Here is a 15,251-nt window from a genome sequence, read left to right on the forward strand (position 1 = left end):
TCATTCATTTGAATTGACCAAAATTGCCTTTGTATAATTCTATTTCTGAATTGTACTTCATTTCCCTTTCTTCTCAAATAAGGAATATTTTCGATGGTTTTAGAAATATTTTTAAAGCACTGAGGAGCTTGACTTACATGGAGAGGTTAGGAAAAGCCTCCTGGGTGAAGCTCCTGGTTAAGAAAATGATGGATGTTCTCAAAGCTTCATCAGGAATCCTGTTAGAAGTTTGGAATACGAAATAGTTTCCATTTGTGTGACACATGACTCTGTCCTGTGCCTTGTTAAGTGTGTGTTTTTTAAGTGTTAATAACTTCATTGTGATTCGTAAATAACAGAAAATATTGTGTATCTGCACAGAATATTACAGAATATCAACTTTTACTTAATATCATATTTTTATTTTTTTAATAAAACCTTTAATATCCATTACTGACATTTAAAAAAAAAATAATTTATATTTTATGACAAAAAAATCAGCACCCAGATTAACTCACTCTTCAGTAACATAAAAAACACTTATTTCCCCTGTTTTTTATTTACTGAAAGCATTTGATATGATATTAACGTTAACCCTGAGAATCCTGCTAATTCATTCAGTACCAGGTGTTTAAACCTTACAACAGTTAGCACTGCGTGTACAAAAAACTTTTTAAATGTGCGTTTCTTAATTTCACATAAATTTAAATTTCATAATTAGATTTCATAGAGAGGGGGCACGGTGGCTTAGTGGTTAGCACGTTCGCCTCACACCTCCAGGGTTGGGGGTTTGATTCCTGCCTCCAACTTGTGTGTGTGGAGTTTGCATGTTCTCCCCGTGCCTCTGGGTTTCCTCCGGGTACTCCGGTTTCCTCCCCCGGTCCAAAGACATGCATGGTAGGTTGATTGGTATCTCTGGAAAATTGTCCCTAGTGTGTGATTGCATGAGTGAATGAGTGTGTGTGTGTGCCCTGCGATGGGTTGGCACTCCATCCAGGGTGTATCCTTCCTTGATGCCCGATGACGCCTGAGATTGGCACAGGCTCCCTGTGACCCGAGGTAGTTCGGATAAGCGGTAGAAAATGAGTGAGAGTGAGTGAGTGAGAGATTTCATAGACATTTTCATCTGAGATCAGTTTTAAATGTTTAACAGCAAATAAAATGATAGCAAAACTTTATTAAACTTGACCACTTTGTAGTGATCTCACTTTCACTTAATCCTAATGGCTGATGTGTGTGTGTTTTTTTACAGTGATCTCCACGAGGAGTCCTCCCCCTCACTCTCCACTGCAGTTTTCAGCTCCTGCCATCCTTCCTCCTGCTCCGTCACCCTACTTCTCCCATCCTACCATCCGTTACCCTCCGCACCTCAATCCAGCCGACTCGCTCAAGAACTACGTTCAGCCTTACGATCCGTCCAGCCCTCAGAGCAGCCAGGTGAGTGCTAAATTGCTAACGTACGCCGCCTTGGGAAGGCATATCAAACTTTGCATGTTTCCCGGCATGGGGGTTGGTGTGCAGAATGTCTTCCTTCCTTCCACACATCCACGCCATGAAGAATCAGCTCAACAGAATGACACGTATTAACACGTTTAGTGCACAGAAGCCCAACATTGCACAAACCTCTTACTCTCTGTCATGTTGCAGCATGTGTGTAATACACTTACAAGTTGAAGCTGGTTTATTTCTTCCAGCTAGTCTTTAAAATGAAACCAGCCAGTCATTATTCAACTGTCAAAACTTTGCTCGAGATTTATCAAGTCGTTCCGTCTCTTTCTGCCTTTTCTCCGACTTGCTCTTTCATCCTGGGTCTGTTTTTCTCTTTGTGTGTCTTCCTTTCTGCCCCCTACGCTTTTACTCCCTCTGAGTCAGGCTAGAGTTTGATTAACGGGACACATTATATTTGGTACAGTAATTGACCCAGTTTAGCTCAAATCATTAGAGGTTTGCTCTGTTGGCTCCTCTCACTCAGCTCTAAAGTAGGCAGAGCGACGACTTCGGGAATGCCACCGTAACAGCATTTACGAGGATAAATGAAGAGAGTGGGAACAGAGAAGAGGAGAGAAAAGGAGCGAAGAGGAGGGGAAGGAAGGGGAGGAGAGGAGAGGAGTGTCTACAAAAGCCAGTCAATAAATGTTTGAACCAGGAAAGCCACTGCTCGCTGGCTTAATTCTCTTAAGAGCACTCGGCTTTGCCCTGTGAAATTAGCGCTACAGTAGCTTTAGTAGCTGCAGGTTTAACACATTAGTTCTGAAATGAGATTTAACACACGGTTCAAAAATATTTATTAATGATTTTTAGAGTGGTATATAATATAATGGTCAGTATTCACTTCAATAACACTTGTATTTAAAATGCTTCAATTCTTTTAAGTCAAGTCTACAGCTGCAGCAGTACATGAGCGTATATAGATGTCGTGTATTTAGACCTACACAATACATAAAGTGTATACGAGCGCACAGTACAGCACAACAACTAACCACTACTCACTTTTGTATTGAATAAAGTGCAAGAGAATTGTTTCACTATGGTAAAACGCAGTAGATTTAAACACAATACACAGCAGCAAATAAAAAAAAAAAACATTTGTTGCTCCATCCAGCCTGTCCTCCTGATTATTATACAAATACTCCATTTAAATTGTGCTGTACAGAAATGATCATGAATTATTTAATAGTATTGGACATGTTAAAAAAAAGGGAGGAATCCTGTTTCTGCAGAGACGTCCTGGGAGATTAGAACCAAGTCGTACCAATTTGTATAAAGTTAGTTCTTCTTTTTTTTTCCGTTATTGTGGGTGGGCTGGTGTGTTTTAGACAGTGTTGTAGTGAAGCTCTGGCCAGCGTCCTGTCTGCTGCACTTACACACAATGCACTCTGATGACTGACTGACAGACTCTCGCTCAATCTCTTCTTCAACCACTTTTTTTTTTAACATCGTCTCTGCCAAGCAACCCAGCCAGCCCCAGTCAATCTTAATTATATTCACAAAATCCCCCCAAAAAAGTCGATTTGTCCAAACATTTTCATAAGGGGAATTTATACTCCCTCGCTTTCCCTGTGACGCTGTCGGGATTTGACAGTTATCTTCTTTCCTCCCGAGTGTAAATTAATTTTGATAGCACCGTTTTATGATTCCTGAAATTCGAGTAGGTGTGGAAAGTGCAAAAAAAAAGAAGATTTGATTGATTTAGCATCGTAAATCTGTTCAAAGGGTTTGTTTTTGTCAGGGGAGAACGAGCCGGAGTGTGCCACCTTGCTCGCTGCTGCTTGGCCGAAGTCCATCAGAAATCTAAAACAGAGCTTTGTAACAGTTTCAGGACACAGGAGGATCCAAAAACCTCCTCTGAATACTTTGACTCAGACTCTGACTCTAGTTTCAAATTCAGACACGAACAGAAATATCACTAACCCTTAAACCAAAGGCCACAAGACATTCAATTCTCCTGAAGAACCTGAAATGAAATACATCTGATTTTGCTCTGGGTTATGGGGTTTCTCAAGTTTCTGCCGTGTGAGGGCAGAGTTACATATCCACTTAGAGTGAAGTTTAGAGAAATGCTTGTGAGACTGGGCGAGGTAGCGCACATGGGGGCTGTTACTAGGGAGAAAGCGGCGGGAAACGATAAAGGTCATAAATATTTGGCGTTGCCGGGGTCCGGCACTCGGCGGGGGGAACTCGCTCTGCAAATAACATGGTGAATATAATTGGGTGGACGGGGGCCAGGATGTTTTTATGCTTGCTTTAACGCAGATTATATTACACCCTAATTAAACATTCTATTCACACGGGGGAACCCCACCGTCCCCATTCACTTTCATAAAGGCCCGGGTGAAGTTTGAACTTAGAGCCCCGCAAAGTGAATTCTGTCGGGTCTGTCTCCGGCAGCCGAGTCTCCCCCTGCCTCGTACTCTCTGTTGCTTATGTTCTCTCTCTGTGCTTTCTGCACTATTATTAATCGCGACTTTTGCTCAGAAAGCGGGAATCAAACACGATGTTACTGGATTTTTTTCTCTGGAAGATGGATGGAGTTTTATATTGTTTCTAAAGAAATTTTTCATTGTTGTTGTGCTGTAATATACTCCTATGATTAATTTGTGTGTGTGTGTGTGTGGTGTGGCAGCCGAACAGCAGTGGTCAGGTGGTGGGGAAGGTTCCAGGCCACTTCACCCCAGTGCTGACACCATCGCCCCACCACGGAGCAGTCAGACCCGTCTCTCTCTCCATGCCTGACACCAAGCCAATCACCACATCCTCTGAGGGTGAGAGCAAATGAACACACACACACTCACATACGCACCATGTTAACATCCCAGTACTCTTATAAAGAATATGCTCATAGTGAACAATACACTTCATACTCTTCCTCATCTCATCTCATGTTATGAAATGTTTCTTGTTACTGTTGCCTCCGGCGATTATTTTTATATAAATAAAACTAAATTAAGCAAACCCACAGATACACACAGATACACACACGCACTTGTTTTTGCATCATTGTTAATGTGTTTGTGTTTTTAGGTTACTCAGCCCCCGGCACCCCTACCGCTAACCGTTTTGTAGGACTGAGCCCTAGAGAGCCAGCCTTCCTCCACCAGCAACAGGTGAGATGCTACTCATCCCTTTCTCTTTTCCCTCCCTCTGTATTCCCTTCCCCTCCCCCTCTCCCTGTGCTTTTCTCTCAGCCCTTTCCAAATCCCCACCCAGCTGTTCAGGTCTCACTACAGGTATCAGAACAGACAGACAAGTAACACTGCAAATCAGACGCGTCTCCCATCTCTCTTTCTCTATTCCCTCTGTTTTTATTTCACCCCAAAGACACAGGAAGCTCTGGGGCTATTGAGTCTCCTGGAGTGCCCCTCAAGTGTAAATAGAAGTTCTAATTTAGTAATAATATTAATGCTAATGTTTTGTTTACAGTTTATTCATATTGTGGTTGGCGTGCAGTCACGCAGTGTTGAAGTCAACTTAAGTGCAGTATCAGGTAACTGCCTGAGCGACTTACAGCCAAAATGTCTGGAAAAAACCCAACATTTTTATTTCATGTATTTATTTTATTTATTTATTTTTAAAAAGACCTATCGGACTTAAATCACAGAAGACCTTACATATAATGTCTTACCATAAGTCACTTGTCTTCTTCTGATATATTCCATTACCCCAATATAATACATCTCCCTGCCCTTTTTTTTTAGCCCTATTCCTTATTATTCTTATTTTATAGAATATTTTTAGCTTTTTACTTACGTAAGCACAGCAGACTTCTCAATGCTATACGTTTTCAAGGAGATTATTTCCCATTGCTTCACGTGTTTAGTTGATTTAACTCAACTATAAACAATGTTCTGCTCTTTGGTACAAATTCCCTGTTTGGCAGCTTGGCTCTTAGCTATCTTCTAACCATGGTGACATCGCAAGTGTAGGATCCAAAATAAAAATAATTAAAATAAAAACAATAACACATTTTAGTTTATTTCTGGAGTGTTGTGCGGAAATGCCGGTGTCCTAAATGTCTGTGTAGTGTCATGGATATTTATTTGGGCTTAGAATTTCTTCACATGAATAGATTTTTCTTATGAAGTTGATGTTTATCAAAGTGGTAGAATACTGTTATAAAAGTAGAAACCGCTCTGTGTGAGTGTGTGAGAGTGTGAGTGTGTGTGTGTGTGTGTGTGTGTGTGGCAGTTCTGTGCAGCGGGAAAGGACCAGTTCTACGCTACAGTTTTCCACCCTACTCTAATTGAATTCATCTGCACGCGGCTTCATAATAATTAGTGGTTTTCTCCTGCCTTGCTCCTGAGTTAGAGTAATGGCAAGCCTTTGCTTTTATTGCTTTCTGGTTTGGCAGAGCTGGACGAAGGCTGAGACATGTGCTGCTCCCCACCACAGATGTACTGTAACGCTCTGAGCTTTTTTAAAAAAACATTTTTTAAAGACTGCAAAAAAATTTGCTCACCGATTTTTTTTTTTTTGTAACCCGGTGTGTAGCCGAAGAAACCTCTCTTCTCTTGTCACGCCGCAATTATCTTAAGTGTTAACATGTTTTAATTCTGCCAAAGCTCGGACCATTATATATAATTACATGCGGATGAAAAGAATGTCGAAATAGAGGTCACACTTTTATGGTTGGAAGATAGATGGCTAGATAAAGCTGCAGAGACAGACGAGTAGAGGAAGAAGGGATCGGGGTATGTACAGTATGCATGCTTGGAAGAATGTGTTGTCTTTTAGTGCGAGGTTCTCATGCGTACCGATGTGCAGCGGTTCTACTGGTGTTTACGTGTTTTACAACCTCAGCCTCGCATGTAATGTCTTTTCGTTTTGACTGCAATACACCGAATAAGGAGAAGTGCCACAAACAGACAAGGTAATACATCAGCCTTTCATTGTGTTTATGTAAGCCGGAGCTTTTATGTGCTCCTGCATAGTGGTTTGTATAGCGCAGGCCTGACCCATGTCGGACCTGTGGCTTTTGAGGCACCTAGCAGGGTAAATAACGTCTCCGGTATACCTTGGCCTTTATGCAGGGTGATTTATCATAGGTTATAATGAGTTGTATTGACACCTGCATTCCCCTGCCGGGCCATTGTTAGCCGTGTGGTGTAACACGGGGGCCGTATGCATTACACTCGTCACCGGGGAGTCACCTTACAGCCGTACAGCCGGCCCTTCCCAGCATGCCGTGGGGCTTGGCACTCCCTGTAGCCCTGTCTGCAACCTGAGAATGAGTGTCTAGACTCCAGACGCTCGGCAGGGCCCACTCACTGTGCTGATGCTCGTTCCTCTCTGTTTTCTCTTTATCTCTCACGCCGGTGCTCCTGTTTATACTTTCTTTCCATTCTTTCAGTCCTTTGTCTTTCTGCTTCTCTCTCTCGCTCTCTCACTATCTTTTTTTTTCTTCCCATGTCTCACTTTCTCTCACTCTGTTGTATCCCCCCCATCTCTCTACTCTTGACTTGTTAACCCCCAATTAGCCATTAAACAGAATGCAGATGGAGGTATTAGCGTTTAGATACTTATCGGTAAAAACAAGAGACTAGAACGTAGACTAGAAAAAAAAAAGACTAGTAAGCAGAAGCATGTTACAGGATGTGCATGCTCAAATGCAATTTCTGATACTGATGTGACAACTGTTTGAGTCTACCTCATCTGCAGTAATGATCTGGATACATAAGGGCTTTATAGTAGCAGCAGGATAGAACCAAATTCCCGCTTAAGGTTTTCTAGCCTTTCTATTATTTCTTCTCAGTTATACAAGCACATGAGCTTTACTGCTTGGTCTAAATGGATTTCCAAAATAAATAAATAAATCAATGAAAACGTTTCTTAAAATATTACATTGCATTAAATAATACAAAATAATTGAATTAGATCCGGTTCTTAAAAACACTTTTTTTTCTTTGTGCCAACAAAACAATAGTGCACGAATAAAATGATTTTTTTAAAGCTTATTTTTTTAAGTACCAGCACTTCAGGAATATGAGCCTCTTTATTGAGCTGTTGTATAAAAGCTGTGCTGATGTTCAGTACAGCATCAGTCTTGCTTGTGTGATGTCGCTTTTATACAATTCCACAATGAAGGAATTTTATCTATTGATCTATTTATCCATTTTAGACCCAAGATAGACAAATAATGAGATTAATTTTGCTCCAGTGATGAAAATATTTTGTATAGACTACAGCATTGGATTATATGTTGCCATGCCGTGCGACTGACCCCACATAGTAAGCGTAGTAACAGATTCACCGCATCAAACTGTTGCTGGAATCAGATTTTTTTAGCCCAGAGTGATACAAACAGCTAAATGGACCAACGTGTACAAACAGGCTCATTTATGAGAACAATATAAATGTAGCAGCATCGTATTTTGGTTAAAGCAGTTATATCTCTTTTATAACAATTCTCACCTACATCCTTTTTATACACCTCCAACTCTGTCATTCTCTTCTTTAAGTTTATGATTGAACTCAACTCATGTGGTCAATTACACCACTGTGTAAATAATCTGTTGATACTCAAACTCAAAACTACAATAATCCGTGTGTACGATGTCTCAAGCTCGTTATAAGATATAGGTCAGGGACGGCTGTACTTATGTAATACATGACGTCGAACAAGAGGATTAAGTAGAGATTTGATGGCCGTGTGGTTGGAAGTGCAAGAGTCATGACCTTGATACCACGATAGCCGAAGAGAAATTTGTGTTTTTATTTTCATACTGTAATAAATCAGAGTAGTTCGATGATTTTACAGATGTTACATGTAACGGCAATTTAGGATTTGCAGTTCAGGATTCGAGTTTTTGTGGACGATGAACTCTGAGCACACAAAATTAAATAGGTTGAGTGAGAACACTGACAGACACGCAGGCAGATGGTCAGAGTTTACGAGTGTGACAATGGCATTGTTTTTCCGCTAGGATCATTTGGAGTTTGCTTCTCACCCATGTACACTTGGGGAAAATAACAGTTGAATTCACATATGTAAGTGGCAGCACGCATACACATAGAGAAACCCAAACACCTGCTCCTGACTGAGACCGCTGTGTAGAGTGCTCATCAAAACCCCAGCGAGGAAAAGATTTCATTATTCGTCCTCCCTGAGGGCGCCTAACCCTTCTATTCCTTGCTCACGCTCTCGTTTCAATCCCAGGAGAAAGCCGTAGTCTCACTTCGGGGACTGATCGCTGATCAAAATTGTTTGGTTTTATCTAATGTTCACGCACTTATCCAGTCCCCACACACAGCTGTTCATTAGCACTAACTTGGCTGAGCTGCACCTCTATGATCTGGCGCTGCTACGGACAGATGGCACCTACATCTCCAGAAGCATTCGCGAGAAGCTTACCAGCTCCTAATTGATGACCCGAGCCTGCGTGTTTGGGTCGTGCTGTTGTTATTTACTTGATACTGACATATCAGGTGATATTTGATCGAGCTGCACCTCTGTCGGTAAGATAAGCTTCGGTGTCGGTTCAGCACGAGTACTTTTGCAAGCATATAATTAAATTTTGTAAGAATAAACCTTGGAAAAATAAGTTTTCTGTTGTTTCAGGTGTCCAGTGGAAACTTTCACCTTGTCAATATAGATCATATGTTAATCCATAGTGAGCTTTAGGAGTGTTGTGATGACAGTAACAGAAGGTCCCTCTGTCCTTCTTCTCCGTTTATTTTGTGCAATTTAAATTCCTAGAGAAAAGTCCTCATGTGAACTTTTTCCAGGATAGACGGCCTTGAACTTCAGTTTATACGTCAACAATAATTACTGCTCTTGCGGTTCCTTTTCAGCACATATTGTGTGTGTTTTTTTAATATGTGGGGGGGGTCCTAGCAAAACAGGACGAAAGAATGCCTGCCACTGTAACTGTCTGATAGCTGACCTCGACTTCGCCCAAAGTCATTGTTTTCTGGCTATAACATATACACACACACATACACACATATACACACAAAACTTGTGTGAGGAAGTAAATTTGGCAGCTGTACTGATGGAGGTGGATATCCGGACACTAACAGTGTGAAACTGAGTCACTCTAAAAAAAAAAAATACACTTCCTATATCCCATCATACAGTGCATTCCATTACAAGCTCAATTACATACATGCTTAGTTTCAGTGCAAACGATCACTTCTACTTTAGCCTTAGTACGCTTGAACTTTCAGCATTTCTACTGCATTATATTTTTGGCTATTCAGTGTAAATTGTGTTTATCATTCATACTGGCACCTGCCATGACTGGGCTTCTGTACGAGCAGTGAAATTCCAATAATTTCCTGTTCTGCGTTAATGCCCATGCTCAATCTGCTAATTCGTGTGGCTTTCACTCTGCGAAATTGATATTTTATCCAGCCAAGCCTCTTTGGGTCAGCGCTAAAGCATCTGTGGAGTAAATATAGAAAATCAATTATTTGCCTTCCTAGAGTTACTGCAGTGGAAATGGATTTATGTTGGGAATGGTATAGGCGCTGTTCCAAAAATGGCTAGCGTTATTGACTGAGAATAAGTGCCACTGAATATTCAAAGATTGAACGGACCTGATTAAAGCTTGTACAGAGCATGTGCATCTGATAAGCGACAGTAGCGTGGGTGGGCAGATATATTAGTCCAGGCATCAGGGAAATGGATAAGACCATAATAATAAAGTGACAAGTTCTGCTTTTCTGGTTTTTTTTATTGCACAGAACTCTCTCTCTCTCTCTCTCTCTCTCTCTTTAAATGTTATTTGTGTGTTAGATTATACATTTATTCTTCTCATTCATAGTCGGTGCGTGTGCGAGGGTCTTTGAGAATACTTTTGCGTACGCTCTCTTCTCCTCCATCCGCATTCATATTTTTGAAAACTTTTACAGGTCGGCCATAATAAAAAGCCAAAAAGTAACATAGCTGACGCCACACAGCATGACCATACTTCAGTCAACCCATCTGCCTGAACATGTCTAACAGCAGCTTACATGACCAAGTGCATGCGCCAGATGGAACGCACATCCCTGTTCCCATACAGAAGCATTTTGGCACAGATGAATGATATCCATGTAACCCAGCCCTTAGTTTTGTAAACTAACCTCTTCTTTTGCTTCCAGGAAAGTTAATGGTTACCCCATTAATGTTGCATGCTACATATAACGTTTGCTGTTTGTACTTTTTCTTTTATTTCTTCACATTTTTCAGGCAGGATTTAATATCATGTTTGAATCAAAGTATATTAGAGAATTAGGCTCATTTCATGCTAACGTGTGGAGTCTAAAATCTGAATAAAAATATTATAATTTAGACATACAATCAGATGATAGAGGACTAATCTAATCTAATCTAATCTAATCTAAAAGAATAACATAACATAGTATTTTAAAGAAAAGATAATCATGTGTGTGTAGTTTTGGCACAGACTCTGCTCCTGGCCTTGTTGCATGCTACATATGTGTGTGTTAGTACCGTTGTGCTGGCCCCGTTGTCTGACTGAGAGGTGTTTGATTGACAGCTGAGGATTTGTGACTGGCCCGTGAATCAAAACATCAGGTCTTATGGCTCAGAGGAGGCTTTGGGGATTTCTTGGCAAAGGTAAACTTTTCCTTTATTTTCAACCCTCCTCTCCATCAAGTTTATCCTGTGTTCTTGTTTTGTTTATCTTTTTATCGCAATCATGCATCATTTTTGCAAATACACACTTTTTATATTTCACCTTGTTGGTTTAATACACTTTTATTTTTCCCAATCCTGCATTCTGCTATAAAACAGTGTCACTGAACAGATTTTTAATATATTTTTTTACAGTTACAGGAAAGAGGTTTTTCATTTTATTAGGAAGACCTGTACATCCAGTCTGCTATGATACTTTTAGCGTTGAACATCAGAATGGAGAAAACAGAGTAATCTAAGGGAACAGGCTAATCGGAACTGGAGCTCGTCTCATTAAATCTGAAAATGCTGTTTAATAAAAGGAGATGGTTAAAGGTTGGGAAAACATTTTTCCAATCTTTAAACGTTGAGGTTCGGTAAGTGGGATTCTCAGATTCCTGTTTTATGTTGGATGACGAGTGGAACTTCTCATCCTTGATGTTTTGTGCATACGGAGATGTTTTTTTCTGCTCACCACAGATGTAAAGAGTGATTATTTAAGAGCCGTCCTGTCAGCTTGGACAATCCAAATTGGCAAGTTTTCTCTGACCGCTTTCATCATTTCCACCCACACAAACTTAACGCTTCTTGGGTGTGAAAATCCCAGTAGACGAACAGTTACTGAAATTCTCACACCAGCTTGTCTGGCACCAACGACCATGCCATGGACACAGAGCTCACACTTTCCCCCATTCTGATGTTTGATGTGAACATTAAAGAAAGCTCTTATTCTATATCTGCATGATTTAATGTATTGACCTGCTGCCACCTGATTGGCTGATGATCGTATGACTATACAGATTGTACAGGTGATCTTAATAAACTGATCCTGGAGTGTATAATAGAATATAATATAGAAAATCATGGATATTTAACATTTGCGGCTGACACTTGTTTGTAGTTTTTATTTTGGGGAAAAGAAAAGGGGAGAAAATATGATTCATGCATGATTCAGCAACTTTGTCGAATGTAGGTCGTGTCGTTTCTCTGCTATGGAACAGAGTCCGTTTTAGATTCCAGGAAGTGCATGTTAGACATGACTCGAGTATTTACACCTTCACTGGAACTTCAGATTACATCCTTGTGAATGTTTGCCCAATGCAACGTACGAGAATGTGCCAAAAGCTTCAGAGACTTTGAACTTTCAGTCTATGTAACAGGTTTCTCCTGTATGCATCAGTTCCTCTTCAACTCTTGCAATTGATTTTTTTCCATGGAACCAGGCTCTTGAATATCACACAAAAAGTAGCTTTTAGTAAAATTCCTGTGTCAGTTATAGGCTTTAAACACAGCAGGAGAAAGCAGGATCGTATATCTTTCTCCTCTTTCGCTTTATCACATACTGCTCTAAGATTAGATCTTCTCAACACACAGTAGAATAATAATCTGTCCCTCTAGGATATTGTGATGAACTCAGAAGAAAGGCGTTTTCATCAGCTAAGTTTCGAGATACCAAATTCTGAGCACAGTAATAGAAAGCGAGTCTGTGTTACACTAAACAGCATGCTCTCGTTTCCATTATAGCTTACTATGATTAACATCAACCACCATTTTTAAACTATTTAATATCTGTTTTTAAGCTGGGGGTGTGTGTGTGTGTGTGTGTGTGTGCACATGTCTGTGTGTTTGTGTATTAACGAAGTGTATGTTTGTCACATTTGCCATTGAGAAAAGATATATATCTGCATATAATTGGCCTCCTATTTGTTTTGGCAGTTTAGACCATTTATACAACTCAGCATCCACTGCCAAAACAAATAATAAAGAAAAGTATATAGTGTCAATAACAAAAGGAATATTCAAATACTAATTGTAATACAAACAGTCATAAAAAAATGGAAATGTGCTGGGTTTTGAGTTTGGGTTTTCCCATACAGACTCCAATGTTTATCTATGACATGCTGTTTGAATCTGTGAAGCAACAGATACAGTTTCCGAGAACGATGCATCGATTATTTTTTTAAATTTGTCGTGGACATTCTTTATGATTTTGGGAGTTGGCTTCTTCTCATGATTCTTCTTCTATCTCTTTCATTTTCATGTCATCATACTCCTGTACATTAATATCATCTGACATCACCAGTTTTTTTTTTCCAGTCTTACAGATAAAAATTGTTAACTCTGAATTATATATATTTGATATGCATACAAGACCGAGAAATAATTTTTACCCTCTGTAGGTCTATAGAAACAGACAAGAGGAGAGAATGTAATGAGCAGGACCTACCATACAGGGTAGGTTATAAATTCTGGGCCTTACTGTAAATGTAGAAAGCTGGATTTTTCCCCTTGAAAATGACAGTCGAATCTCTTTCTTTCTGACTACATCTGTGTGTGGACATTCCTCAACCTCTCTGTCTCTCTCTGTCTCTCTCTCTCTTTCTCTCTCTCTCTCTCTCTCTCTCGCTAAATCCCTTTCCCATGGCTGGACAAAGCCTTGCTCAGCACTTCCTCTCAGCACTTATTCTGCATTCAGGTAGAAAGGCATCATGCTCAGAGTTTCTCTGTAGTCAGTGGGGTTGCAGGATCTGTCCACTAAGAAGAGAAGCCACTAGTCTGTTTACATTCAACATATGATAATGATGCCTAGTTCTATTGATTCTCAGCAGTTGGATTTGTTGGAAATAGGAATTTTCAGGATGGAGTTCAAATGTCAAATTAGTGTTTTTAGTCTTAGCATGCTAAGCCGTAGTCGACAATCCCTGTATCCCTCTGTACACTCACTGCACTGCCTTTTCGAAACCACACACCTCCTATCCACACACCTCAAAGCCTGTGTAAGGGATATGAGAAGTGGAAGGAGGTGTCTGTAACAGAATGGACTCTCCATTCACTTGAGTTTAAACCGATCAAGATGCTCTGGAAGGAGTTGAATAGAACAGAGAGAGAGAGACAAACAGAAAGACAGACAGACATGTCCAAACATCTCCACAAACCACATGAAGCCTCTGTGAGGAATATCTGAAGTAACTCTTCATTTGGAGGACGTGTGAGCATCAGTTACATCTGAGAGTTACAAGTGAGAGTTTTTTTCCACTGAGCATGTACAGTGGTGTGACTGATTTTGTCACCGTTACCAAAATGTATCCACGTTACATGTGATTTCTTCTCCCACGGTTAATTGCTCACTCAAACAGACAGGGAAAATGCAAATTTTGAAAAACAGCATCTCTAAAATTTTGACAGGTAATGTATGTAAATATAATTTGTTGCTCACATGTGGATGGAGCTGCACTGGCAGAGATTCATGCAAGCTGCTCTATAGTTCAAGGCAAATTGAATTGGACCCAGCATTGAGCATTGCAGTCCTACAGGAAATGGGGTCAGCTATCCATTAAGATGCCATTAGATAATCTAATTTAGTGTCTGATCCCCAAGCGAAGCATGCTGTATGCCTACCACTACAGCCAGGAGGATTTTGGTGGGACAAAAAGATGTGGCTGGGCAAGCCATGAGCGTGGAGGGGGATTCAACAGTGTAGGATCAAGTCAAGTCAACCACGCGTGAGGAAAAGTTGTTTGTTCCCCTCTCCCCCCACCCTCGACAGGTTCCTGTGGATGGGGAGCTGTCATGTATTAAGCCATCTGGTATCCAGGGGAAACCAGACATTAGGTAATGCAGGCTGAAGTTGAAATTGTTAAATAAGGGGGTGGCACCCCATGAGCCGCAGCGATCAATCGGCCGGGCATTCGCACAAGCCGAGGCTGGGGTCGGAGCAAGGAGTATGGGAGGACAGAAGGTTTGAGGACCATGTGCACTGAGCTTACAAAGTAATCCCCTGCTGCTCCGGTCTCCTGTGTTCCTGTGGAGTGAGTAGTATGTTACAAAGGAAGGGAGAGACACAGAAAGAAAGGGATAAAAAGCTATCTTAACAAAAAAAAAACCCAAAGCCAAATCGCTGCCTAGTGTTGTCCTTCTCTGTGCTTTCTTTGTTCAGCAAGGTAGGAAAAACTTAATCTCTCATTTCCTGTCAGATGATTTTTAGCAGACCAGAAAGAGGATAGACGAACGGGGGTTGGGGGTTGAGGGGTGGGGGGTTGGGTCAGGGGGGCAGAAGGAACAGAAAAAAGCTGTAGAGGATAAAGAAAAAAAATTGTTGAGATAGTTGAGTTTTGTTCACAAAGACTTTTGTAGCCCTTCATTTCCTTCCTTTTCC

General features: G+C 40.7%; 1 protein-coding gene across 6 annotated transcripts in view; it reads left to right on the forward strand.

Moving 5' to 3' along the window:
• LOC132848533 (nuclear factor 1 B-type) overlaps nt 1–15,251 on the forward strand; it is a 90,602-nt gene that overhangs the window by 66,881 nt on the left and 8,470 nt on the right. For 3 of the 6 annotated variants that reach the window (XM_060874334.1, XM_060874335.1, XM_060874331.1), the window contains exons 8-11: nt 1,232–1,416; nt 4,103–4,241; nt 4,501–4,583; nt 10,959–11,038. In XM_060874334.1, coding sequence (XP_060730317.1) covers nt 1,232–1,416; nt 4,103–4,241; nt 4,501–4,583; nt 10,959–11,038 — 487 coding nt within the window. Of the gene's footprint in view, nt 1–1,231; nt 1,417–4,102; nt 4,242–4,500; nt 4,584–10,958; nt 11,039–13,275; nt 13,331–15,251 lie in introns of all 6 variants that reach the window. The other 3 variants (XM_060874330.1, XM_060874329.1, XM_060874332.1) reach the window with 2 other exon arrangements.

The sequence above is a fragment of the Tachysurus vachellii genome, chromosome 7 (assembly GCF_030014155.1).
Source record: "Tachysurus vachellii isolate PV-2020 chromosome 7, HZAU_Pvac_v1, whole genome shotgun sequence".
Classification (NCBI taxonomy): Eukaryota; Metazoa; Chordata; class Actinopteri; order Siluriformes; family Bagridae; genus Tachysurus; species Tachysurus vachellii.